The following is a 26408-nucleotide window of genomic DNA, read 5'->3' on the forward strand; positions in this document are numbered from 1 at the left end:
GTAGCCTTTTTAGAAGTATTGTCATCAAGTCGTCAGAATTAAATGATAATAATTTACTTTGTCAAATTTCCTAGTATCAGGCAATAATATTTACTTCTACTATTTAAAATTAGCGCTAATATCTTAGGCAAAAAGTTGTGCACCGAGAGGTGAAGTATAATTTACCGGAGTACTTGTACTTTGAAATTTTGTGCAATTTTATTAAATATTTTTATTAAGTTTCCTAGACATTTATGTATATATTTCAATAAATATTAACGTGTATATCTGTCGGTTGCTACCTAAACTACAAGAATTAAGTTACCTGCTTGCTGCTGCTGCTAGTGTACATGTGTTAAAACACATTTATAATTATTGTTGGAGGAAATGTCTGAAAACGTCAGCGAGTTTAACAAAAAAAACGCTTAAAATTTATTATACAAGTACAGATTAGTCATGATTTTACGATTCTTATAATTTTACAATTACACAATTGTCTAAACAATGTTAATTCCGCAAAAAAGTGAGATCATCATTATTAGTCGTGATGAAGATGAAATAAATAGCCATTAAAAATGTGTTATCACGGTATTGTATTTATTTAACACCGGTTTTCTCTAAATTTTTAATACTAAAATGGTGGCACACAGCTTACGGCCACCTGATGGTAAGCGGTTACCGTAGCTTATAGACGCCAGCAACAGCACAAGCATCGCAAGCACTTTGCCGACTCTATCCTCGACCCTTGACATGAGAGCAATCATATTTATTTATGTCATAACTGTTATTTATTTCTTACTTAAAGAATTATAATTTTTTTTTTATCTTTGAGATTGCACAGCACACCCAGCGATCGTCATCCCTCTGGCGGCTGTAAACCATTAAACCGACGTACCTCCTGGTGGAGGTACGTCGGTTTAATGGTCTATAGTTACCTGACCTGTGAATAAGACCGTGCAGGTTTCTCTGCCTCTTTATCCTATCAATCTTTAGGTATTTTATATCCATTACATTCGTAGTTTATAGTTCTTATTCTGAGATGTTATTCTATAATATAGTAGCTGAGTATTGAATTTCATCACAATACATCCAGCGGCATGATCGTTTAAGCGTAACAGACAGACTGAAAGTATAAATCTATAGAGTTATTTAGGAATATGAATGTTGGGTTATGAGAGCAATGAACTTGAGGGTTCATAGATCTTTGTGTTTTTTTATACCACTAGGTCAGCAAACAATAGTGATGGTGACACAATGGTGAATGTTGTTTGTAAACAATTATCGTAGCCTATAGACGCCTGCAACACCAGAAGCATCTCAAGCGCGTTGCCAAACCTACCCCTATCTCCCCCAGAAGCTCTGATCAACTTACTCACCACAGGAATACAACACTGCTTGAAAGCAGTATTGTTTAGCTGTGATCTTTTGTACACGTGTTCCACTTTGAGCAGGATTCCTGCTGTGCTCTAGCTCAGTTAGTTAGTTGTGTTATAATAGTTATTTAAATAACGCCTCACACTCACTAGCCACCATTAGATTTACTTCTGTGGCTGGAAACAAACACAATGCGCATGCACAAAGCACAAACGCCCAGACCACGGCTAATACGTGTATCTTAATGTTTAGGCCTAAAAAAATGTCAGCTATGAGCGATGGTCGATTTGCAACAGCCAGAGATGTGTGCCAATGCGTTATATCTTTAGGAAATTAAACTATCTTAGCTACAATAATTGACGTATTTATAAATTAAGGTAGGTAGATATCAGGCCTCGACTTTTTTTGTAAAAAGCCCTGACTTCGCGACGTTATTATGACCTAGGGCAGTTTTATATGCACCCTAACGATTATCAATATTTTTTTTTTATTTTTTATAACTGATTATGTATATGTATATTTTTTCAAAACATGATAATTTGAGCCCAATATATAAGTGTATAATCTATGATTTGAGCAGTCGATAGCATTTGTATCACTATTTTTAACACCAGTAATGCTATCTAGTAGTAAGTAGTAGCAACTTTTGTACAAATTTTGGATGGCTGCCCTACGGCGACATCTATTGAAAAATTACTCAAACAAGAAGCGTATTAGTTATCTGTTGTAACAATTCTCGCGATGGGAGAATGAAAAACAACTCGCGCATTAAGCTATCAAAAGCAGGTGTCTTTCATTTTATAGAAGAATTCTATAAAAGAGTAACCATTTTCGTGTAGTCGGCTAATAACGCGCGAAACTCATTGATATTTTCCAACGCACTAAACACTAGATATAAATGTAGTGTACATCGAAATTTGACATGTTTGACCTTATTTTGTAATAGTAATATATTTTTAAATAACACAGTGTACAAATAAAAGCAATTCAATTAAATAAATGTTAACAAAATGTCAAAATATTTACGTATTTAGTGTAAACTTAAGTGTGGAATTTATTCCATATATTTTTTATTATAAATTCAATTTATTAGTGTCGTAGGTAATAAATAAGCGTGAAACTCCTTTTTAATATTATAATCTGTTACATGTTACTTACTATTAGAGGGATTATTTAAAAATTATAACATCTTTATTCAATATATATATCCTTGTTACTGTTATTAAAATATAAAAATATTTATTCGTAAAAATGTCATTTGTAAAATGTTGTTTCGAATCTACCGAGGGACATGATTTTCTCGATTCATTTGTACAAAAGTGTACTGATCCAGGATGTAAGTATTTTCATCAATTTTTATTTACATTTTTTAAATAATTCCTTAATTTAATTAGTCGAGTCAATTGCATGCGGCACACGAATATTCGTACTTCTTAATTTAATTTTGGCACACGCTACTCCTGTTATTGATTGAATATTTATCTTTAGTTAGTACCGCCAAATTGGATATCCGCATTATTTTCGGTTTCGTTCGGAAATTTTTCGGAATCATAAACAAGTTAAACGTAACAATTTATTACACAAAACTCGTACAATCTATGTTTGTTGAAATTATAAAAATATTAGTATAACTTTCGTATAAATACTTTTTATTTGGGGGTTAAATTTTTGACATGCATAATAATCAAAACATGCAAAACACAAAGTCAAGAACGTTTAAAAAAAAAAACAATGTTGATAAGTGTGAGTCAGACATATTAAGGCCTTTAATTTTTATATTCAAGACCTATGTGATTTTGTATTTTGAAAATATAGTTTTGTTTCAATTATGGCGCAAGGTAAGTCACAAACTGTGATAGTTTCTGTCTATTAAGCCATAAAAACACGTGTATTATTAAGTTGACATCTATTTTGGCAGCGCCATTTTGTTTTTGTCATTTTATAGTTGTCACTACTCGCTCGATCGCATTAAACGTACATTTTGTGTATACTAAACGTGAATTTATTGCAAAAGTATTTTGAAATGCATAATTTATTTGTATTAAGTGATAAATTACAACAGTATATCATCATACAGTGCTAAAAGTGTGACATTAATTCAAGTTCCGTGTAAAAAGTTGCGACTTCCAAAATGACCACTACGACAGTTCAAAATCAGTCAAAAACCACGAACGCTACGCCAGCGAAGCCCCAAAAAAAGTATGGGAAGATAGTACTAACGCTACACAATTGTCTATTGCCTGAATCAGCGTTCAAGGAGACTCCATCACAGGCTGATGGCTTGGACATAGAAACTGAGACAGATCTCCGTATACTCGGCTGCGAAATGATACAAACGGCAGGTATATTGTTAAAATTACCACAAGTGGCCATGGCTACTGGCCAAATGTACTTACAGAGATTTTATTACTCAAAATCTTTCGTCAGATACCCTATGGAGACCACAGCTATGGGTAGCATTTACTTAGCGTCCAAGGTTGAAGAGAAACCTTGCAGGATTCGTGATGTGATCAACGTGTTCCACCACATAAAGCAAGTGAGAGCACAGAAGACTATATCCCCATTAATTGTCGATCAAAATTATATTGAACTGAAAAACCAGGTTATAAAGGCTGAACGGCGTATCCTTAAAGAATTAGGATTCTGTGTCCATGTTAAACACCCACACAAGCTTATTGTAGTATATCTACAGGTATTACAGTATGAAAAGAATAAACAGTTAATGCAAATGGCCTGGAATTACATGAATGATGCTCTACGGACTGATGTGTTCATGAGGTTCCCACCTGAGACAATAGCTTGTGCCTGTATATATTTAACAGCTCGGAAAATTGGACTGCCACTACCAAACAATCCGAGCTGGTATCTTTTATTCAAAGTTACAGAAGAAGACATTCGAGTAGTATGTGTAAAGATTTTACAACTTTACAAAAGACCGAAGGTCAATCCTGAAGAATTAGACAGTAAGGTTGATGCATTGAAGAAGATATACCAAGCAAACAAATACATGCAGGCGCAAAAGGAGCGCGAGGCAAAAATAGAGGAGAAAAAAGCCGAATCTCCCACTGCGTCCACATCGAAAGACTCAAAGAGAGATTCAAAGAAAGATAAATCTCCTAAAACACCACCACTGTCTTCAAAATACCATAGCAGTCACAAGAAGAGAGAGAGAAGATCTCGTTCCCCATATGACAGGAAGAGAGAGTACTCAAATAAGCGTCACAAATCTAGGTCAAGGGATAGAGAAGTTGATAGGTCTAGAGAAAGACGTTCGGATGATAAAAGGAGTCGTGTCTCATCTAGGAAATATGATGATTATGATCGTTCTAAACCAAGAGACAGGGACGACAAGCGTAAACATTGAATTTTAATTTTAAGACTTGAATCGTGATTATTTATCTGTAATATCTGTATGTAATATAGGATTTGAAAAGATTCAATGTAAAATCTGTTTCTTTTTGATCTCCTCTTTCTATAATTTAATTTTTTAAGTTCATTCGTGAACTATGAGAATAACTTTTTTTTATATTTTATATGAAGAAACACATTTTTACAAGATTTTCTTTTAAATAAAAATACAAGAAAAATAAAATTTAATCATACCACAGTAAGTTACAGTTAAGTAACATTATAAGCTAAATTTTAGTAGTCAATTTTGTAATAAATAAATTTATATATAATCTATATGCACACATTAATCTGTTATTAAGTTTGGCAACATAATGATTGTGGTTTAGGGCACTGATACATTTAATTAAAGATGTGTAATTATAAATGGAATTTAATAATATAGTAGGTACATAATTATATAATTAATAATCTCACACTTGGAGCGGGAATCAAAATAAGTATTGATCAAAAAAGACCATTGCTAACTGCCAATGGCTAAAGGCTTGCTAAATAATTTAACTTAGCAAGATTCTTCTTTTTTTATTTATTTTATTTGTCTTAATCACAATATCTCTGAAAAGCAATCCCATAAACTATTAAATTGTTTACTACTCAGTCTGACTTTAACCCGACTGTTATGGTTCTACCTCGCCAACTAACAAATGGATGAGATGTTTATAATTTTTTTTTAATTTTATTTGATATTTCTGATTCTGTTTTTTCTTATTTTTTATTTATTTATAAGAACAACATGTTTTTTTAAGGTTTAATTTATATATATATATATATATATATATATATATATATATATATATATATATATATATATATATATATATATATATATATATATATATATATATATACACATATATTAGACAAACTTTTCTTTTAAAGTAAAAATTTTAAAATTGTTTCCAAGTCATCATTCATTCCTCAAGATTATTCCAATTCCAAAAGGGTATTTAGGTAATCATAATAACAAGGACGGCAACACAAAGGCCTCCCTGTGTGTGAAAAGGGCGATTGATGTTTATTGTTAGTTAAAGAAATATTGCAGCTACACATAAGTTATTAGGGCATATCAATAAAAAACAAGGCTATTTTTGGTTAAAACATTTGTGACACATCACACAGACATGTTCTTCCCGTGGGTGTCGTAAAAGGCGACTAAGGGATAAAACAGTTCCGCTTACCACCTTGGAACTTAAAAAGCCGACCGGTGGCAGGATAACCATCCAACTGCTGGCTTTGAAATATACAGGCCGAAGACGGGCAGCAGCGTCTTTGGTGCGACAAAGCCAGCCCTGCGGTCACCAACCCGCCTGCCTAGCGTGGTGACTATGGGCAAAACACATGAGTTCACGTTATTTTTGGCGTAAACTTGTGGCCAAGCAGTGGATTGTATTAGGCTAAAATGATGATTGTTCTCAAAGAGTGTCCGGGTCCCCTTACTAAGGATGCGGTTTCAGTCACACTATATCTGAGGAGTATAGATACAAAAGTGTTTCTTTACTATTCTAAGGTCAGAATGTTTTTTTATTTTTATTTTGTTATTTGTTGGCAACCCTTTTCTACTTATCTTTGGTTTTATTGTAAGTTCCGATATGCACTGCGAGCACTGCACAGTGTAGAAATTCGTTCCGTTATGGACTGCCAGTATACTGTCGCAGTACCCTAGAGAAATAAATGACGTCATAAATCGCCGCCATATTTCACTGTGAGCACTGGCGTTTTCGAGGTAAGGAACTCGCAGTACTTTGATCACGTGATCAGTCAAAACCACTCGAGTACCAACTGCCAAATGTCTTTTAAACAATGCCTCCAGTTTATTCACAAAATTATAAAGTTCTGTAATTAGTTTAGATTAGTAAATAAAACAATGGAAGACCTGCAAAAATTAACCATATTAGACTGTGTTCAAAATGTTCAATACGAGCTGAAAGTTACTCAGGAAATTTTTGATCGTGCAAAGATAGGTAAATTTGCCATGTATATATTAATTAAAAAAAAAAACTCCTAATTTTTACACTATACGCTATGATCTTCAGTGATTTTCTCTAAGGTCGAGGTACTACACTACCCAGTCGGAACCCTCTTAGGTTCAATCAATCGAAACCCAAGAGGGTTCCGATTGATTGTGTAACGACATTTTCTAATAACGCCATCTCAGATAGATAGATGGTGTTATTTGATATTTGCTATTTGATATGGTATTCTTTTTCTGAGACTAGTGAGCCTTTTTTGTGCATATCTAGAGAATTTTAGACAGTCGATCTGAAGGAGTAAACTCCAGTCATCCGTCGGAGCTGACACACATATTTTTTTTCGGTTCCTTGACCGACTTTATATCTATATTTTGAATACAATACTAACCGTCTCGATAGACGTTGTTCTGTCAAACGAGTGAAATTTAAGCATACATTAAATTTTCTAAAATTTTCCATAGTTTTTGATAAAGCATTGTCGTAAATTGCTAACGAAGTAGTTTCTTACACTGTGTGTATAAGCAACACCTACAATATCGTGAATATCAGCTTCTGTATAGTAAAGTAGTTCAGTAGACTATAAAATATATCGTTACGGTGCATAGAATTGAAGCAACAAAGTAACAGTGTAACGATAGGATTACAATGATGTGTAATCCAGTATACTATAGTTTTGACGGTTTGGTTCTGTGGTCACTTGAACTGGCTGTATCAGTACTAGGTCGGCAAATTAGCGTACAACTCACCTGATGGTAAACGATTACCGCTAGCTTATAGATGCCTGCAATTCCAGAAGCATTGCACGCGCGTTGCAGACCCTACCCCCAATCCCCAGGAACTCTGATCACCTTACTCACTACAGGAACACAACACTGCTTGAGAAAAGTATAATTTAGCTGTGACCTTCTGTACGGTTTTCTGCTGTGCTCTACCTCAGTTATGTGTGTATATAGGCCATACAGATATTTAGAGATATTTGCTAGTCTGGGAGAGAATGTGTATCTCGTGTGCTCGTGAATTCTCAATTCAAAATAAACTCGTATATTTTAGAAGACTGTACTATGCTATATTACTACAAATTATAAATTTATTTCTGGTTCCTATATTTAAAGACGTATTCGTTTTGTAACTAAGTGGTCGTTAAGATGTCATTAACCCTCGCTGTAGATTACTAAATTATATTTTTAAATAAACTTAAAACATTTTTTTATCTATATATTCAACAGAGTAAGCATTTCCATTCCCGTGTCACTATTTTGGCCATTTCTGTTTAGTTAAATATAGAATAGCTTTCACCCCCACCGGCCGTTTCGCTCAGTATTTTCAGAACGTCCTTGGCGTTCGGACGTGTCTGTGAATAATTAAAAATATATTAAATTCGCGAAATTGTGCTTGTTATTTATATATATTAAAGTGGATTTATAGTTTTCTGTGATTAGTGTTTGGGTTATTAGTGTTGTGTTATCATTTGGTATTATAAAATATATCTATAGTTTTGAGGAAAAATAATTATTAATATCATAAATGTAAAGCAACGGTGTTCAGTTGATTATACATAGATTATTGATCATATATTATTTATAAGCGATTTTAAAAAAATTCTGTTGTTTCCTTGATCATAAACTAACAAATTAATTAATTGTAAGACGAAAAAAATTCCAAACATTTACATTTAAGAGTGAGATTAAATTTTACTTTCCAAAAATATATACAAAAAAACAAAGAAAAAACAAACGGAATTGAAGAGGAAAGAAAATACATTTAATTAACAAAAACAATATAAAAGATAAATTTAGTTCAAATAACAAAAGCTACAATATTAACATTTTAATTATTAACAATACGAATTAGAACGTTGAATAATAGAGGGAAACGTAAATTGTTTTACTGAAATAATTTTCGGCTGCTCGTTTAAGTTACTCTGTAACATATCAAAGTTTTTGTGCCCGCCGGTCCGTGAAAGGATGCCGCTTCCATAGGACGTTAATAATAAAAGAAGATAAAATTGTAGGAACAAGAGAATTCGTATAATATTTAAAATGCTGTAAACAATTCGGCAATGCTAGTAATAAAACTAGTCGATACACTTGACTCAGACTGCGTTGCTTATTATAAATAACTAACTGTATACCGCGGTTTCACCCACGTTAATTTAAAAAAAAGGTATTAAAATATTATATAGCCTATATCGAGAAATGAACAACACAAATTTATCGAATTTTTCAATTCGAAGGTGTAGTTCCAGAGATTCGCGTGTTTAAACAAACTAACTTTTTAACTTTATGATATTAGTATAGATAACGAGAATGAACAAAAATATACCGAATAATGCTAGAAATAACATCTTTGGATTTTATTGCTCTGGTGGCTGGCTGGTTGGTGGTGGATGCCGGGGTGGGCTATGGCGCCGGGCGGCACAGACTACGATTTTTTTCAATTGACAAAAAAAAATAGTTCAAATCGTGTCTGTAATGTAACACAAATAAAAAATATAGTAGAATTGAGAACCTCCTCCTTATTGTTTTCTAATGTTTACGCGAATTTCACCCATTATTATGAAAATTCAAAAAAAAAAAACAATTTAAAAATAAAAGTGAGTGTTGCTAACCGCAAAACGAAAACGGCGGGATCGACCCGGCTATATTTTTTCCAGTGTCTAAGTTTTCTAACACATTGTAGAAAGTTCTTATGACATGACAAGTTAAGAAATTACGCTGAAAATGGAATTTGGAAAATATCAGAGATCGTAAAGATTATTTCAACTTCTTGCTTTGACAGTTCGCAAGACAAGAACGTGTTTCGGGTCGCTTAGTAGCTATAAATAATATTATAGTCGTCACAAAATAAGAGAATTATCAATAACATAGTGTTTTTAAAAAACACGTACATTTTTTTGGCGCCTTAAATAATATGGTATAATATATTGGCAGTATTCTTTTCGCGCTTACTTTACAGTAGCATACTATTTGTAATTATTACGAAACGTTTCAAAAACAGTTACGTTCTAAGTCTTTTTTTTTGTATATTAGTGCTGTAACTAATTAATTACCAGTTTCATTCGATTTAAATCTTAATTAAATATTGTGTAGTGATCTTTACTGAAAAAAAAAGAGTTTGGCACTCAGAAGTAAATAATATTTTGATTTCGCTAATAAACCGCGATAAAATCCGAAAAAAAATGTTTCATTATAATGAGTAAAATTCGTGTAAACATTAGAAAACAATATAAACATTTAAAATAAAGACAAATTGGACTTTTGTACCATAGTAATATTTCAAAAAATTATCGTTAAATTTCTTGAATCGATTTATCGTGAGTATCGAATACTTTATGGTTACTTGACTATTTACGTCTCTATGACATATGTCCAAACGGGCTTATTATTTTGTGACGACTAGAGTATTTCGATTATATAATGCGTTAGAATGTTAGATGCTGAGATGACCCACTTGATAGAACGCGGTTGAGACTAAACAAGACTAAATAATAGTACATACTACTGTTAATAATTTTAATTTTATATTTTCGATCGCTCGTATATATCGATATCTATAGATCGTATAGATCGAGAGATCGTAAGAGCCATGCAAAACGCGTCGCTTACGCTTTTTTAACCAGTAATGTATTATATCTTTATTTTATTTTTCGTTTTATCGAGTTTTAAATCACAACGCTCTTACAGAAGTTACACTTCAAATAATTGTATTTGCTCGCAAACGAAAAAAACCGACTTCAATTACATCGACAAGTAATACAACGTAGAAAGACGAAAATATAGTCAAGTAAATACGCGTTATCAAAGATTACTCAAAAAGTTTTAATCAGATCTCGATAAAATTTATATGTGACCACATGATAAACATCAGCTTTCGATTAAATAATATTAAAATTATCAAAATCGGTACACCCAGTAAAAAGTTATTGCGGATTTTCGAGAGTTTTCCTAGATTTCTCTGGGATTCCATCATGAGATCCTGGTTTCCTTATTATGGTAAAATAATGTCGAAATCGGTCCACCCAGTCAAAAGTTATGAAGTAACATACATTAAAAAAAATACAGTCGAATTGAGAACCTCCTCCTTTTTAACCGACTTCCAAAAAAGGAGGAGGTTCTCAATTCGACTGTATTTTTTTTTTTTTTTTTTTTTTTTTTTTTTTTTTTATGTATGTTACATCAGAACTTTTGACCAGGTAGACCGATTTCGACAAATTTTGTTTTAATCGAAAGGTGGTGTGTGCCAATTGGTCCCATTTAAATTTATTTGAGATCTAACAACTACTTTTCGAATTATATCTAATAATGCGTTTTTACTTGACGCTTTTTTCGTCGACCTACGTTGTATTATACCACATAACTTTCTACTGGGTGTACCGATTTTGATAATTCTTTTTTTGTTGGAAAGGGGATATCCCTAGTTTAGTACCATGATAAGGAAACCAGGATCTGATGATGGGATCCCAGAGAAATCGAGAGAAACTCTTGAAAATCCGCAATAACTTTTTACTGGGTGTATCGATTTTGATAATTTTTACTTTAATCGAAAGCTGATGTTTATCATGTGGTCACATATAAATTTTATCGAGATCTGATAACTACCTTTTTGATTAATCTTTGATAACGCGTATTTACTTGACATTATTTTCGTCACCTTACGTTGTATTATACCTCATAACTTTTTACTGGGTGCACCGATTTTAACGTTTCTTATATAAATTAAAAGCTACTATTTGTCACGTGGTCCCATTCAAATTTAATTGAGATTTGATTCGTAATTTGTGAGTTATATCTAATATTGCGTATTTACTTGACGGTTTTTTCGTCACCCTACGTTGTATTATACGTTATATCTTTTTACTGGGTGCACTGATTTTGATCTTTTTTGTATAAATCAAAAGCTAATACTTGTCATGTTGTCCGTTTTAAATATGATTGAGATATAATGAGCAATTTTTGAGTAATCTTTGATGACACGTATTTACATGACGATGTTAAGACGACTGTGGTCATGTTCAATACTTTGCCACAACGCCATCTATCAAAATGTTATGAAATTACTTCGTTCACTATCGATCAAATTACAATATTCCACTAGAGTAGAGAGTAGCAGTTTATTCGTTATAAATATATTTGAGCTTTTAATTTTTGAGTTATCGCTAATACTGGGTATTTACTTGGCTATTTTACGTCGACCAACGTTATATTAACCTCATTACTATTTTACTGGGTGGACCGATATCGATGATTCTTTTTTTAATCGATAGGTGGTGCTTGTCATGTGGTCCCATTTAAATATAATTGAGATTTGACTCGAACTTTTTGAGCTATATCTGATATGGCGTATTTACTTGACTGTTTTTGGAGTTTTCTCCTTAAGAATCGATTTTCATTTAAGGCCCCGGAATGAAAAAATTGAACAGTAAAATCTACTGAACGAATGACCTTGTTAGAGATGGCGTTCAGACGTTTTCTAATAACGCAATTAGGTTCCGATAGATGGCGTTATTGCATTAATTTATTCACAATTTGATATAGTAATAATATATTTCTTAGACTAGTAAGCCTTTTTGTGCCTATTTAGACAGTTGATCTGAAGGGGTAAACTCCAGTCGTGCATCGGAGCTGTGTGAAAACATGAACATTACATATTTTTAATAAAAAAGACATAAACCGTAATTCAATATAAATCCGCTTCAACTAAAAAACCCGCCGTAATAAGCGATGTCAGCGCTTCGCGCGAATCGACGACGGGCCTTTTATGAAATTTCTGCCTACAATCGCTAACAAAATGTTAGAAATAACAGTAGAACATTATATAATTCTACAATTTTATAATGTCGCGTTATATGGAATACGAACAAAGTATTACTATTTTTTCGTCGATCTACGTTGTATTACTCTTCGATGTAATTGAAGTCGGTTTTTTTTTCGTTTGCGAGCAAACACAATTATTGAGTTTAAATTAAACTGGTAATAATAAGAATTCATTCAACGTGCTCCGCAGAACTACACTACTGCTAGAACACTTTTTTATTTTGGTAATTTAACACGGCTCTATTGAAACAGTGTTGAAAGTAATAAAAAAAGGATTTAGTTGTGATTGGTCGCTCGTAGTGTGATTCATTACTTTTTTTATTAAAAAAAAAAAAAATTGCGATTAAACCTTTAATTTTTTCTATGCCTTGTATTTTATTAGTATTCTGTTAGTATTTAATAGTATTCTGAAAGTGTTTTTGTAGATAGACGGGAGAGCCAAATGTTGGAACATTGCATAAAACTCTGTGTGATATAACAAATTTGTAAATATAAAAATGTTACTATTCTAAAGTTGTTATTGTATTAATGTTACTATTTTAAATTAGTTATTTGTTATTGTACTAACACTAGGTTATAAGAAACATTGTTACTAACACTATATGGGCTAGTTCCGAAATAAATTTTATTATTATTATTTTCTTTTTCTTTTTAACCGACTTCCAAAAAAGGAGGAGGTTCTCAATTCGACTGTATTTTTTTTTTATGTATGTTACATCAGAACTTTTGACCAGGTAGACCGATTTCGACTAATTTAGTTTTAATCGAAAGGTGGTGTGTGCCAATTGGTTCCATTTAAATTTATTTGAGATCTAACAACTACTTTTCGAGCTATATCTGATAATGCGTTTTTACTTGACGCTTTTTTCGTCGACCTACGTTGTATTATACCGCATAACTTTCTACTGGATGTACTAATTTTGATAATTCTTTTTTTGTTGAAAAGGAGATATCCCAAGTTTAGTACCGTGATAAGGAAACCAGGATCTGATGATGGGATCCCAGAGAAATTGATGGAAATTCTTGAAAATCCGCAATAACTTTTTACTGGGTGTACCGATTTTGATGATTCTTTTTTTGTTGGAAAGAAGATATCCTTAGTTTAGTACCATGATAAAGAAACGAGGATCGGATGATGAAATCTCAGAGAAATCGAGGGAACTTCTTGAAAATCCGCAATAACTTTTTACTGGGTGTACCGATTTTAATAATTTTTAATTTAACCGAAAGCTGATATTTGTCATGTGGTCACATATAAATTTTATTGAGATCTGATAACTACTTTTTGAGTAATCTTTGATAACGCGCAGTTACTTGACTATTTTTTCGTCGATCTACGTTATATTACTCGTCGATGTAATTGAAGTCGGTTTTTTTTTCGTTTGCGAGCAAACACAATTATTTGGAAGTCTGTTAAAAAGAATTAAGTGAATTAATCTAAGCCGTTCTCAAGTTGTGCGCTTAGCAACACGTTCTGTTATTTATTTTTATCTATATAGAAGATTATTACTGTGTTTTATTATTAGTATACAATAAATAATGTTGTAAATGTTTACATTGTTTGACCAGTAAATTTCAAGTAAAAAGTGTTTAAAGTAGTTTCAGCTCGAAGGATTTAACTCCATAGTCAGATTAACAGGATATTAAAAGCTGGTGTACTACAGTTTTTTGTTTTACTTACCTTACGTAAGTACCTTTACTCAATAACCGTCTCTCAATGAAAATCCTGCTGGACAAAAAACATAAAAATAGTCCAGTCTAATACAAGCATTTTTATTGCTATATGATTGTCATGAGTGGGATCAAACACGCAAACTCAGTAGCAATCTGCTGCTTTGATTGCATTGTCAACCTATACTTAACATCGTTAGAGTCATAGAGTATAGCTATATGACGTCATGAGTAATTAAATATGGCGGATAGAAATTCTATTTTGAAAATGATTGATTCAGCTTGTAGCATCTCCCTACTGGGTATCTCCCCCTTTTTCTTTATTTACCTACTATGATTAAAGTTCGTTTACAGGTGAACTGAAAAATACTAGAACCAATTTTAATCAGAGAAACTAGTATGATCGTATACGTACATATGTGTATTTCGGAGAAGATGTTTCCGTCGTGGATATCCTATTTTAAATATCTAGGTTACCCGATAAATGTCAACCTCATAATAGTCTGCGGTGTTCATATATATGTATTCGTGTAGGTATTGATTAACCAATAACGAGAGATGGGATTATTGACGGTTATTGCTGTGGTTATATATTATGTGGTATATAATTATTGTATTCTAGATGTATGTGGCTTTATATTGTATAATTTGAGGGTAAATTTTGAGTTTCTTGCCGATTACATTCAACAGAATCTATGCTTCAAAATTATTAATCTAATCTCATTGACTATAATAAATAATTCTATATTAAAATGATGATTCAGAAATGCTAATCAGAGAAAATTGTTTTATTTTATTTTATTTGATACCGTGAATAAAGTGATTTAGTTGTAGCATACTCCTCTGCCCTATAGATTTCTTGAACTTTAGTTTTACAATAGAAGCGTTTAGTGTCTTCATATTAACTTTATTAACCAACTTCCAAAAAAGGAGGAGGTTCTCAATTCGACAGTATTTTTTTTATGTATGTTACATCAGAACTTTTGACCGTGTGGACCGATTTCGACTATTTTTTGTTTTTATCGAAAGGTGGTGGGTGTCAATTTATCTAATAATGCGTTTTTACTTGACGCTTTTTTCATCGACCTACGTTGTAGTATACCGCATAACTTTCTACTTGATTTACCGATTTTGATAATTCTTTTTTTGTTGGAAAGGAGATATTCCAAGTTTAGTACCATGATAAGGAAACCAGGATCTGATGATGGCATCCCAGAGAAATCGAGGGAAACTCTTGAAAATCCGCAATAACTTTTTACGGGGTGTACCGATTTTGATAATTTTAATTTAATCGAAAGCTGATGTTTGTCATGTGGTCACATATAAATTTTATCGAGATCTGATCACTACTTTTTGATTAATCTTTGATAACGCGTAGTTACTTGACTATTTTTTCGTCGATCTACGTTGTATTACTCGTCGATGTAATTGAAGTCGGTTTTTTTTCGTATGCGAGCAAACACAATTATTTTAAACTATTTATAAACACAGCGGAAAAATGGCGGTTGTTTGTTGAAGTTACTGTCAAATCTTGAAATATCGTCTTCTACGTTAATTATTTATTATCGCTTATACAATTTTGTACTGCCAGATGTATTTTAATACGCCATTTTTCAGTTAGTGATTCAAGGAAGTGCTGCGCGATGGTTGAAAGTTTACAGCTTATAACTTTCTTAAATAAATTTGGTTATAATACAAAGAGGATTTAACTTAAAAAAAAAAAAAAAAAAAAAAACAGGTAGTCTTTCAATTAATCATAAACGGTGAGTTAGTATGATTATAATCTTTATAGTATCGTCTTAATCGTAAACATCAAAGTTAAGTCAGTCTTTAATAATTCATTGAGTGCATTGTAGAATAAATTATCATAAAACATGTAGAAATATACTTTATGTACAAATTAAATTTTAAATTGCTCTTTTGCGAAGGTTTCATAATGTAGGTATGTTTCCATATGTTACATCATCTTGTAACAGCTGAATGGTGTAATGGTATAGGCTTAAAATTGGTGTAATAACAAAATAATTAATACACGGAACATACAATGTTTCGTTAAAATAAAATTATTCTGGTGAATTTCCATAAAATATATCAACTTCTTAGACTTCTGCAGAAGTTCCGTAATATTTTAAGAATGCGTACCTATTTGCTACGATCAAACTTAAAATAAGTAAATAAATAAATGGTAATCGTTGTATAATTTTATCCCTTATTTCAAGATTCAGTGATGTTAGTTCCGATTTTTCGATATTTCAGTCAAGATTATATATCATTTATTATATATGCAGAAAAATTTTGTCTATTTTTCCTAATTTCGATCACATACTAATTTAATTTAAAAGGTTATTACATAGAGCAAGACCAAATTTCTCCTCTTCGCTTCAGACTATAACCGTCTATTGCTGGACATATACGAGTACCCGAGTTATGTTAAATATTCCAGTTGTCCGCAATCCTGTACTACATATTTTACGGTTGGTAAAATTATCTATCTACGGCATGATTCTGTAGTAACTATAGGCCGTTATAATTTAAAAAAGTAACGCAATGCATCGAAAAATACTACGTAAAAAACTATATAAAGTTAAATTAATACATTTACAGAAAAAAAAAACATTGCTAGCCAGCGGAACCGTTTTGTAATATAAGTCAAATAATAATAATATTGTACTATTAACAAAATGATTTTTCAATTGACAATATGAAATCAACTGATATCGAAAGTACTAAATTTTAGGTTTGGTAACGACCCACGCGATCTCAAATTCATAGCAGCGTAAGTAGTCAATGATCTTTAGACAAAAGATGGTTTGTTTTATAATTTGTAGATACTTGAAATCCGTCCAAATTTGTTACATTTGCTTTAACGAAATCACGGTATAAATATTTTCAGATAGGACGTATAAAGATTAGGTTTACGTATCAGTGAAAGGTTATGATCGGATGCAAATCTGATATCATAGGCCGCATATCAGATTTCGATCAAAGATTCCAGCAGACTCGATAGATTAAGTAAATCTATAAAATGCATTTATTATATCTCCTGCTAGCTGTGTCCGACTTCGTCCGCGTGGAATTCAACAAAAAGTTATTGTTTAGTTCGAAGAGCTATAAAAAAATATCTTAAATAAAAGTAGCCTAAATTACTCCTTATTACATCAGTTATAGTGTAAGTCCCGTCTAAATCGGTCCAGCCCTTTCAGAGATTAGCCGAAACAAACAGACAGACAGACAGACAACATAGTAAAAAATGTTATTTTGGTATATGTACCGTGTATGCATCCATTTGCATTTAGTAAAAGCGGTTATTTTAATTTTACAAACAGACACTCCAATTTTATTTATGTGTATAGATGGCTATAAAGATTTAACTGTTGAACTAGCTTTACTTTTAATGACCGAGGATTACCAAGACTTACGGTCGGTTTTCAACCGACTTCTAAAAAGAAGGTTATCATCATGTGGTCACATTTTAATTTAATGGAGATCTGACAAGTACTTTTTGAATTATCTCGAATAATGCGTACTTACTTGACACTTCTTTCGTCTACCTGCGTTGTATTACTTGTCGATGTGATTGAAGTCGGTTTTTTTCGTTTGCGAGCAAACACAATTATAGTACTCTATCTCCGAATTCTTACCAGAGATTAAATTTTGTCATAAAATCCATACGAATTCTTTCTTATATCTATCGCCAGCAAGTAAAACCGAAGAGGGTAGATATCTATTGCAATGGGCTGTTATTTACAATAGTGTATCAAGTAACTCTCGATCTGTACTCGAGAAATTAGATAATTTTTTTAAGGCTGTGATAATATAAAATATATAAAAGTATTTATAAACATTTAAACAGCGTAACATAACAAATAATTTATTTATATTAAGATTTTTGAAAAAATTACAGTAAACTGTCATATCACTTACGATTCGTCTTGTAGATATTCGTCACAGATAAGGTTATTTTAGGAGATAAAGGTCGCAGCAAGTGGCTGATGCGCTAGTGATCGCGAGTTGGATCTTCGCACATGACAAATGTTTTTATAGGTCATAGAGATGTTTGCCGTGGTCTAGACGTCTGTGGTTGTTATTGTGTGTATCCAAACCTTGTTACAGGAGTAATATCTCACAGTAAGCTGTTTGAATTTGAAGAGTTGATACAGACGTAATATTTTTAATGCGCAGATGCTTATTGTCTCTCGACCAGAATTGGGTTATATTTTTAGTTTGTTTTTAAATAGTAAAAGTAAATATGATATTCTTTCAGACCAAGATAAGTATATCGGCTTTTGAATGTCGCTTATTTTATTTTAAAAATTATTGCATGACTTCGCATTTAGCTGACTATCTAGTATGTTCTATTTCATTCCATTCTTGTAAGATTTCGTTATAAGTTCAGTTGTTTGCCTTAACTTATAGAAGAGCAGACGGTGGATTGATTCATTTAGTAAACAAGATGGGAGTATTCAATGATATAACCGTGGCAATTAAAATGGTATTAGAGAGTTAAGTACATTGTTCTAAACTTTCACACATAATTTAAGGTTGTATTCCTCGTACCTTTTATGGAATTTTCACACGCATTATAAAGAAAAAATGCTGTTTTTGTTCATATTTGATGAATCGTCCAGATAGTATTAATTAGCTAAAAATTGGTCGCTCTTTGTGTTTGATAATGTCTCAGTGTCTTACGTATTTTCAAGCACTTGCCATACATAATCTAGTTCTATAGGAATTTGTCATTATTTAGGTGATTTTTGGTGAGAATTGATAAATTTGTCGTTTTTAAATGTTTTTCAAGGAATTGTTATATATTCAACGACTCAAATTTTTTTTTATATAGTTACAATAAATAAAATTTTATAATATTTTTTTACTTTAAAAGTTTTACAAATGTAACGTAATGAAATAAAGTAAATTAAAAGTATCAAAACGAAATTATGGATAGAAATAAACGCATCATTGTAATTGCGTTTTAGAAACCTGGGTATTATTAAACGGATGACAAAAAAAGTAATACAGAAATAAACAGAGAAATTGTTGTATTGAGGACGATGAGTGCTCGACTCAATGAAGCGGCTAATTCAGCTCCAATTCATAGGAAAATGTCTTGCTATAATACCGTATAAAAATAATCCTACGTTCTCCACTATATGGTATTAATCACTTAAGTTATTATTTTTACCAAATAAAGGTACATTATTTTGTCGATTACATTAAATGGTTATAGGTTTTTAGGCCTTTTGGGGATCGGTCAAATGTCTTAACAGTAATTTGAGCTACTAGAAATTTCGGTATGGAATATTATTTGTGACAAGAATAACTGGTAAAGGAGAAAAAGAATGGTAGTTAAGGATTGCTTGATCGAAAGTATTTATTAATTATTTGTCAAAATTGGATGAATGTCCGAAATCTTTTGGTCATTAGGATTTCGTATATTGATTTGGGAAAAGTCTTGTAAGAGTCATTTGTTTCTTGGACATCGATTTAGGGCTAGTTTTGTATTTTACATTGTATTCAACAGATTCAAGTTAATCATATATTTTTCTTTTTCACCATTATTTTTTTATTTAATTTAATCTCTTAGATATTTTAATTAGAAAATTGTAAAACTTAAACTTGTACTTTATTATGTGCGGTGAAACAGGCCCTAAGAGTTCATATTGCCTTTGTGAGAAAAACGGTATCGACATTCGGTGAAAAAGATTTTTTGAATATGCATGCATAGGTATGGTACAGTAGGAAATATGCCTTTGAAAAAGTCAAGTAGCCCGACTGGTCAAGTACCTCAACCTCACAGAAGGTCACAGCGAAATAATATTGCTCTCACGTAGAGGTGTGCTCCAGTGGAGAGTAAGGTGGCCAGATCTCATCGGGTGGGGGGTAGAATAGGCAATGCGCATGCGATGCTACTGCCGCTTATCATCAGGCAGGTGGTACTCTTGTTTGCCAACCTAGTCGAAAAAAAACTTGTTTCAGAATTGCCCAAACCAAGCCAAGGTTGTTCCAGTTGTGATCATCTATTAAAGAAAGCGCGGTGTTTACTTAATTTTTTGTTAACCGCTTGCTATAGTTAAAGTAGTTTAAGATAACTGTGTCACGAAACCGATTATGTATCACTCGTGTCTTGTTCTGTTATCAATAAATGTTATCACAACGTACAAGTGCGTGCTCTGTGGCACATCGTAAATTGTTGTAACTTTGGATTTTTTTAATGTTGAAAATAAATAAAATTGTTGTTTCAGTGTTGTAGTTATTGAGATTTTTTTTGAGTACGTTGAAGTGATGTTTTTTTTTTGTGATTTTATAAATTTATTTTTTAAATTAATTTCGTATGTGTTGTAACTAGTTTGTAATAGATTCAGGTTTCATTTTGAGATTATTAATAGATTGGTGTAATAGTAATATAATTAAATTACGTTTTTATGAAGTAGGTTTAGATAAAGTAAGTGGGATATCCAGTTTATGTTATTACAAAAAGTATTTTACAAAATAAAAATTAATTTGTAGTAATGTCGTCTGTTTTAATAGCAAGTCAAACAGAAATATTCACTTAGATATATCTGATTTAAAAATAATTAAAAACAAATTAGACTAAAAAACATTACAAAGTATTAAATAATATTTTTATTTATACACATACAAAACTTTTAATTCAGGCCAGGTGTAGATCATATAATTATATATATATAAAAAAAATACTTGTAAATACTAGGTAATATATATAAAACTAGCATGTCGCGACTTTGACCGCCTCGATGACACGATTTTGACTATTATTCCATTTACTTTCGTTAAAATACAGCCTAGTCACGCAGTGATAATATATGTATTGGTGACATATTTCCTGTAATCAGTTCAGTATTTTGAGTTTGACAATTACAAACAAACATACAATCAACTTTTTTCTCTTTATAATGTTATTAAAGATGTAGGTAATCTAATATATAAAATTCTCGTGTCGCGGTGTTTGTAGTTAAAACTGCTCCGAAACGGCTTGACTGATTCTCATGAAATTTTTGCATATTGGGTAGGTCTGAGAATCGAACAACATCTATTTTTCATCCCGCTAAATGTTAAGGGTAGTCCACCCCATTTTTTTTTTAATTTTTAGATAAATTATTTATTTTTTATTTTATTATGATTTGACGTTGAAAAATACATACAACCCTAAATTTTCATAATATATATGGCAAAACAACGTTTGCTGGGACAGCTAGTAAATATATAACATAGAGATCCTATTTTGAACTCGGTTATAAAATTAATTTGTCATCGTTGACAATAAAGTAACCAGATGAAATTTAATACCCGCGTATAAGCTGTCCGTTGAAAGCAGACTATGATTTTAAAGAGGATACGATTTATTATTGACGATTTATCCCGCGATTTTATCCCCGTGGAATTTAACAAAAAAGTTATTGTTCAATTCGCAGAGTTATAAAATAAATAAATTTCTAAAATAAAACTAGCCCAAGTTACTCCTTATTATATCAGCTATTTGCCAGTGAAAGTCCTGTCAAAATCGGTCCAGCCGTTTCAGAGACTAGCCGGAACAAGAAAAACAGAACAGGAACGATACAATCTGGGTGCCTTCAAAGCCAGAGTGAATAGGCTGTTATTAGGTAGGCATGCTCCACCTTCGACCGCATCATCACTTAACATCAGGTGAGATTGTGGTCAAATGCCTGCCTATTTGACATTAAAAAAAAAACAGCTTAACATAAAAAATTCTTTCAAAGTTTCTTGTTTATTCCGGATTTCAAGTCGCTTAGATTTAATCCCGAGCGTTATAAATTATAGGGTCTGCAATTTTTGAGTTAATTAACGAAAGATTTTGTAATGTTTAGCGGATAATCTCTAAAACATCTCCTGTCTAATAAATGATTCAATCTGTTCTGATTACACGTTTATAAATTATAACTAAGATTACATTTTGACTTTAATAATTAATCTCCCAAGGGAACCGTGCCGAGTTTCGGTATAAATAGTACCCAGTCTTAGTTCGTAGTAGTCTTCCACTAAAATTAAATGAAATAAAATTAGCCCTAATACCAGCGGTCGCGAGTTCGATTCACACTCGGAGTGGAAATTTGTATTTGTATAAATATTTATTGTCACACTGCGTTGTCTGTCCTTGTGGGTCTCCCCATCGTGCATCGGAGAGCACGTTGAGCTGTCGGTCCCGGTTCTTATCTTAGACCAGGGGTTCCCAAACTTATTTTGTCTACTGCCCACTAAGAGAATAGATTATTTTATAGTGCGCCCTTTAAGCAATCTTTTAATAAATAGTTGATGTTCACAAGTTGCAGTCGAGATTCCTTATAGATTAAATGACAAATCCCCTCCCAAGCCTCTACACAACGCCACCATTTTTTTCTAGGTCTCTTACCGTCTCTTTTAATTCAGCGCCCACCAGGGGGCGTTATCGCCCACTTTGGGAAACACTGTCTTACGGCCGAACCCAATATTCAATCTAAAGATAGAGATAGGTAGTTATCATCGACTGCTAATAACTAACTATCTATCCTTTGTAGTTGTCCCAATAATTCGCATAAGGGACTACTATCTCCAGTTAGCTGTAGATAGACCGGCTACCTGAGCTCTTCCTTACATTCCAGTATACGTAGCGTCACAGACGGCCTCAGTTATGTTACACAGATGTTTTGTAGTATTTAAATTTGTCATACAAATTTTATTCATATTAAAGTAATCTTGTTTTATAAAAATATGGACAAATTAATTTTTACATAGACTTTTTAATTTATAATAAATGATATTATTTTAATATGGAATCCATGGTAAATCTAGTAACGGAACGTTTTAACACGACACGAAAAGACGCTACGACGCCATTACGCTTTATTGAATCGTCGTTTCGTTTGTATTTTTTTTTTACAAATCAAAATTCAAATTATACAAATCATTGCAAATTATACAATCATTCACCAAATTTTTTGTTTTATTCACAAGATGAGTAAAGTAAGTATTATTTCAAAGGAAATTTTTTATTTTTATTCAATTAATTGTTGCAAAAGAGCAATATCACTTGAACTGCTACTTGAACTTGAGTCTGCCATTATTTTTCACTCGAAATTAATTTTATTTTAAACAAAGAAAATACTTCTTCAATTAATAAATCTTAGTTATCCCCCGAAAACTATAGATCGGATATTGTTGTTACTAAAGATAACCAACGCTACTGACAGATAGAACTCTATTATTATTGGGACGCTTACACTGTCATTTTCATACGAACTGTTATCTCTGGTAAGCTATCCTCCCTCTCGTCGATAGACAGCTTTGAAGGATAGGATTGCCTATCGTCGACAAGTTTATTGGGTCAGTAAAATGAATGATAGATAGATATTTCTGTCTCTAGTAGGACATAACCAGAGATAGATTGAATATTGGGTTCGGCCGTTAGACACATGATAGCGATCGCTACTCATATTAGGCGATAAATCAATCGATTAATGTGGTGGATTAAGCTCCGAACCTTCTACGTGAAGGATGAGGCATATGACCAGCAGTGGGATACTACAGACTTATTAAATCAAAGAATAATTTTATTTAACATAAAGTGTAAAAATGTATTGTAGATCTACTTTTATGGAGTCGATGGTTATCATGCTTACGTATGTTTGTCGATTTGTTTGTATATAAATATCGAAATTACTCTATCGCATGTTCAGTAGTTTGTTTCAAAAGTCAATAAGATTTACTAGAATTTATTTTCTTCTGCAGGCCTAGCATGCGCGCCACGACAAAATTTTGTCTACCCCTTTTCTCGTATTATCTCTCTATGTCTACAGTAGCTAACATGCGTGCACGCGATACTCTTCTCGTTACGTCAAGAAGAGATAATCATTAAATTTTAGTGATCTGTGATATTTATCTCTACGGAAGCTAACATGACATCGTAATTTTGTCGAATTTTGTCGTTTTAGGAAGAGAAACTTCTCGTCTTCAATATTATCGACGAGAAAGACGATAAATAAAAAATAAATAAAACCGGGTGCCTATTTTTTGTATACCATGGCGTTTCCCTATTATAATTATATAATTTCGGTATACGAAGAGCGGGAAATGCGAAAAGTCGAGTGAAGTGTGCCATATAATGACACAAAAAACGTATTTGCGCCCTGTTGCTTCTTATTCTAAATAATAATAATAATACTTTATTTCAGACCAAAGTATAAGTCCATATTGGGTTAGTACAACAAGACAATACAACATTCAGAATAAAAAACAAAACAAAATTATATTAAAAAAATCAATAACTAAAAATAAAATTAAATAGAATAAAAGTAAAATCAATAATCAAAAAAAAAAAATTCAAAAATTCAAAAAATTTTAAAAATTAAAAAAAAAAAAAAAACAATGCTTGATAGAATAACAATTATCTAATGTGCGACAAGATATAAAGTACAACACGAGCATATTGTTTTACATATATAATTAAATTCATTTACTTACGCCGTTTTATTTTCCATATTAGATTTTTTAAATTAGATATACACTTTTTATCTTAGCCAAAAGGCCGAGAACATTGTTAAATAAAACATGTGTCACTCGTTTGAAATTGGTCAATAACCTTGTAAATTCAACTTTACGACATAAGAAATAAGAATGATATTCAGTTGTGATTATGGTTGATAATGTTTCTCTACTCGACAAGGCGAAGTCTTCGGAAGAGAATTTTGTCTCTCGTAGTGCGCATGTTAGGGTAATCGAGAAAATACTCGATGTAGACATTATCTCTCTCTCTCGTCAAGAGATATCTCGTTGTATGCATGCTAGGCCGGCTGGACTAGACTTCTATCACTGATTCACCCATTTTTAAATTGAAGTCTAGTGTTTTAGTACACGTCATTTGGTAGGTAAAGATTACTAATAGGATACGATACTTTTGGAGAATAGATTTCTATAGAGTAAACTTCATTTCCTATATTAAAAAAAAAAAAAAAAAAAAAAAACGATCCGTTTTGCAAACACTTATTGGACACACACACATATTGGAAATTGAACTGCTTGTGAGCAATACCAATGGTTTTAGTCAATATAGGAACTAGGCTAAAGGTGGCTATATTGCCTATAGAGGTTTCAGAATTTATCTGTTTCAAAGCAATAAATCCTTATTTTTTGTAACGTCACGGCGACTGGGTGTCGCTTTTCAATTTTCGCTCGTGATAAATATTTGTGGAGACTATATGTATGTCGTTGTTTGGCTGTTCGTGTTTGTACTGTATGTGCTTCCGGTCCCTTGACAGGGTATACAAATAGGGGACGAGAGTGACGCTTTTAGGTAGTATATTGGAAATCTAATCTTTTGAGGTCTGTGTTAGAGGTCATCTGTATAAATAAAAAATGTATAAACGCGTATATCTTAAAACTACTCCACTAAGTTGATTTAGATTAGTTCAAGGGCAAGGAGCAAGCAAAAAATCGATATAATCATGAAAAAAAAAATGGCAGAAGGAACATTTTTGAATATCATATCTAAAATTGACCGGTCCAGCGGGGTTCGAACCCGCGTCTCCGACTGGCCGTGTCGGAAAATGTTTAGAATTCCTAATGTGTGGGTAACACAAAAAGTAAAAATCGTACATATGGCAGAAGGAAGTTAGTCGGTTCAGCTATAGCCATATATAAGTTTTTAAACCTTTTTTTGATTATATATATCGTAAATGAGTGCTAGATAGTTTGGTCTATCATTGCTTTTTATATTAAACGTTCAGCTGGCATTTATTTTATTAATTAAATCACGCAATGCATTAACATAATAACTGGGAGTATATACGTTTTCCTGTTTTGGTAACCTTGAGCATGTAACTTGTTTTGATTTTGATTTTTATTTTATTGTCGATCTTATGACTTTGTCTATTTGTATGTGAAACATGCTAGGATTTCATTAAAAGAAATCCTAGCCTTTTATTGGCAATTCATTTCAACAATTTTCATATAATTTTGATTAAGACTAGTATTTGGAATTCTTTTTTTTTTCTTTTCCTTTTGAATATTTTATATATATATTATTTAATATATTTAATTATTTTCTCACATTATATATTATTTTTTTTAGAATATTGATTTGAGCTACAGAAATATATTTGAGTTTATTAGTAGTTTGACATGACTGACGTAGAAGATTTAAGCTCCGATAGCAGTGATATATTTACAGGGAGTCTCATCC

At 32.0% G+C, this 26408-nt stretch overlaps 2 protein-coding genes across 2 annotated transcripts in view; both read left to right on the plus strand.

Annotated features, from left to right (window-relative positions):
* The first annotated feature begins 2221 nt into the window (after positions 1–2221).
* LOC123665713 (protein EFR3 homolog cmp44E) overlaps positions 2222–26408 on the plus strand; it is a 60304-nt gene continuing 36117 nt past the window's right edge. Inside the window, exon 1 of the mRNA XM_045599974.1 lies at positions 2222–2689. Coding sequence (XP_045455930.1) covers positions 2605–2689 — 85 coding nt within the window. The 5' untranslated portion in view covers positions 2222–2604. The remainder of the gene's footprint in view (positions 2690–26408) is intronic.
* LOC123665714 (cyclin-L1) lies at positions 3263–4800 on the plus strand. The gene has a single exon (XM_045599975.1). The coding sequence runs from the start codon at positions 3485–3487 to the stop codon at positions 4715–4717; it is 1233 nt and encodes a 410-aa protein (XP_045455931.1). The 5' UTR covers positions 3263–3484; the 3' UTR covers positions 4718–4800.

Source organism: Melitaea cinxia, chromosome 24 (genome assembly GCF_905220565.1).
Source record: "Melitaea cinxia chromosome 24, ilMelCinx1.1, whole genome shotgun sequence".
Classification (NCBI taxonomy): domain Eukaryota; kingdom Metazoa; phylum Arthropoda; class Insecta; order Lepidoptera; family Nymphalidae; genus Melitaea; species Melitaea cinxia.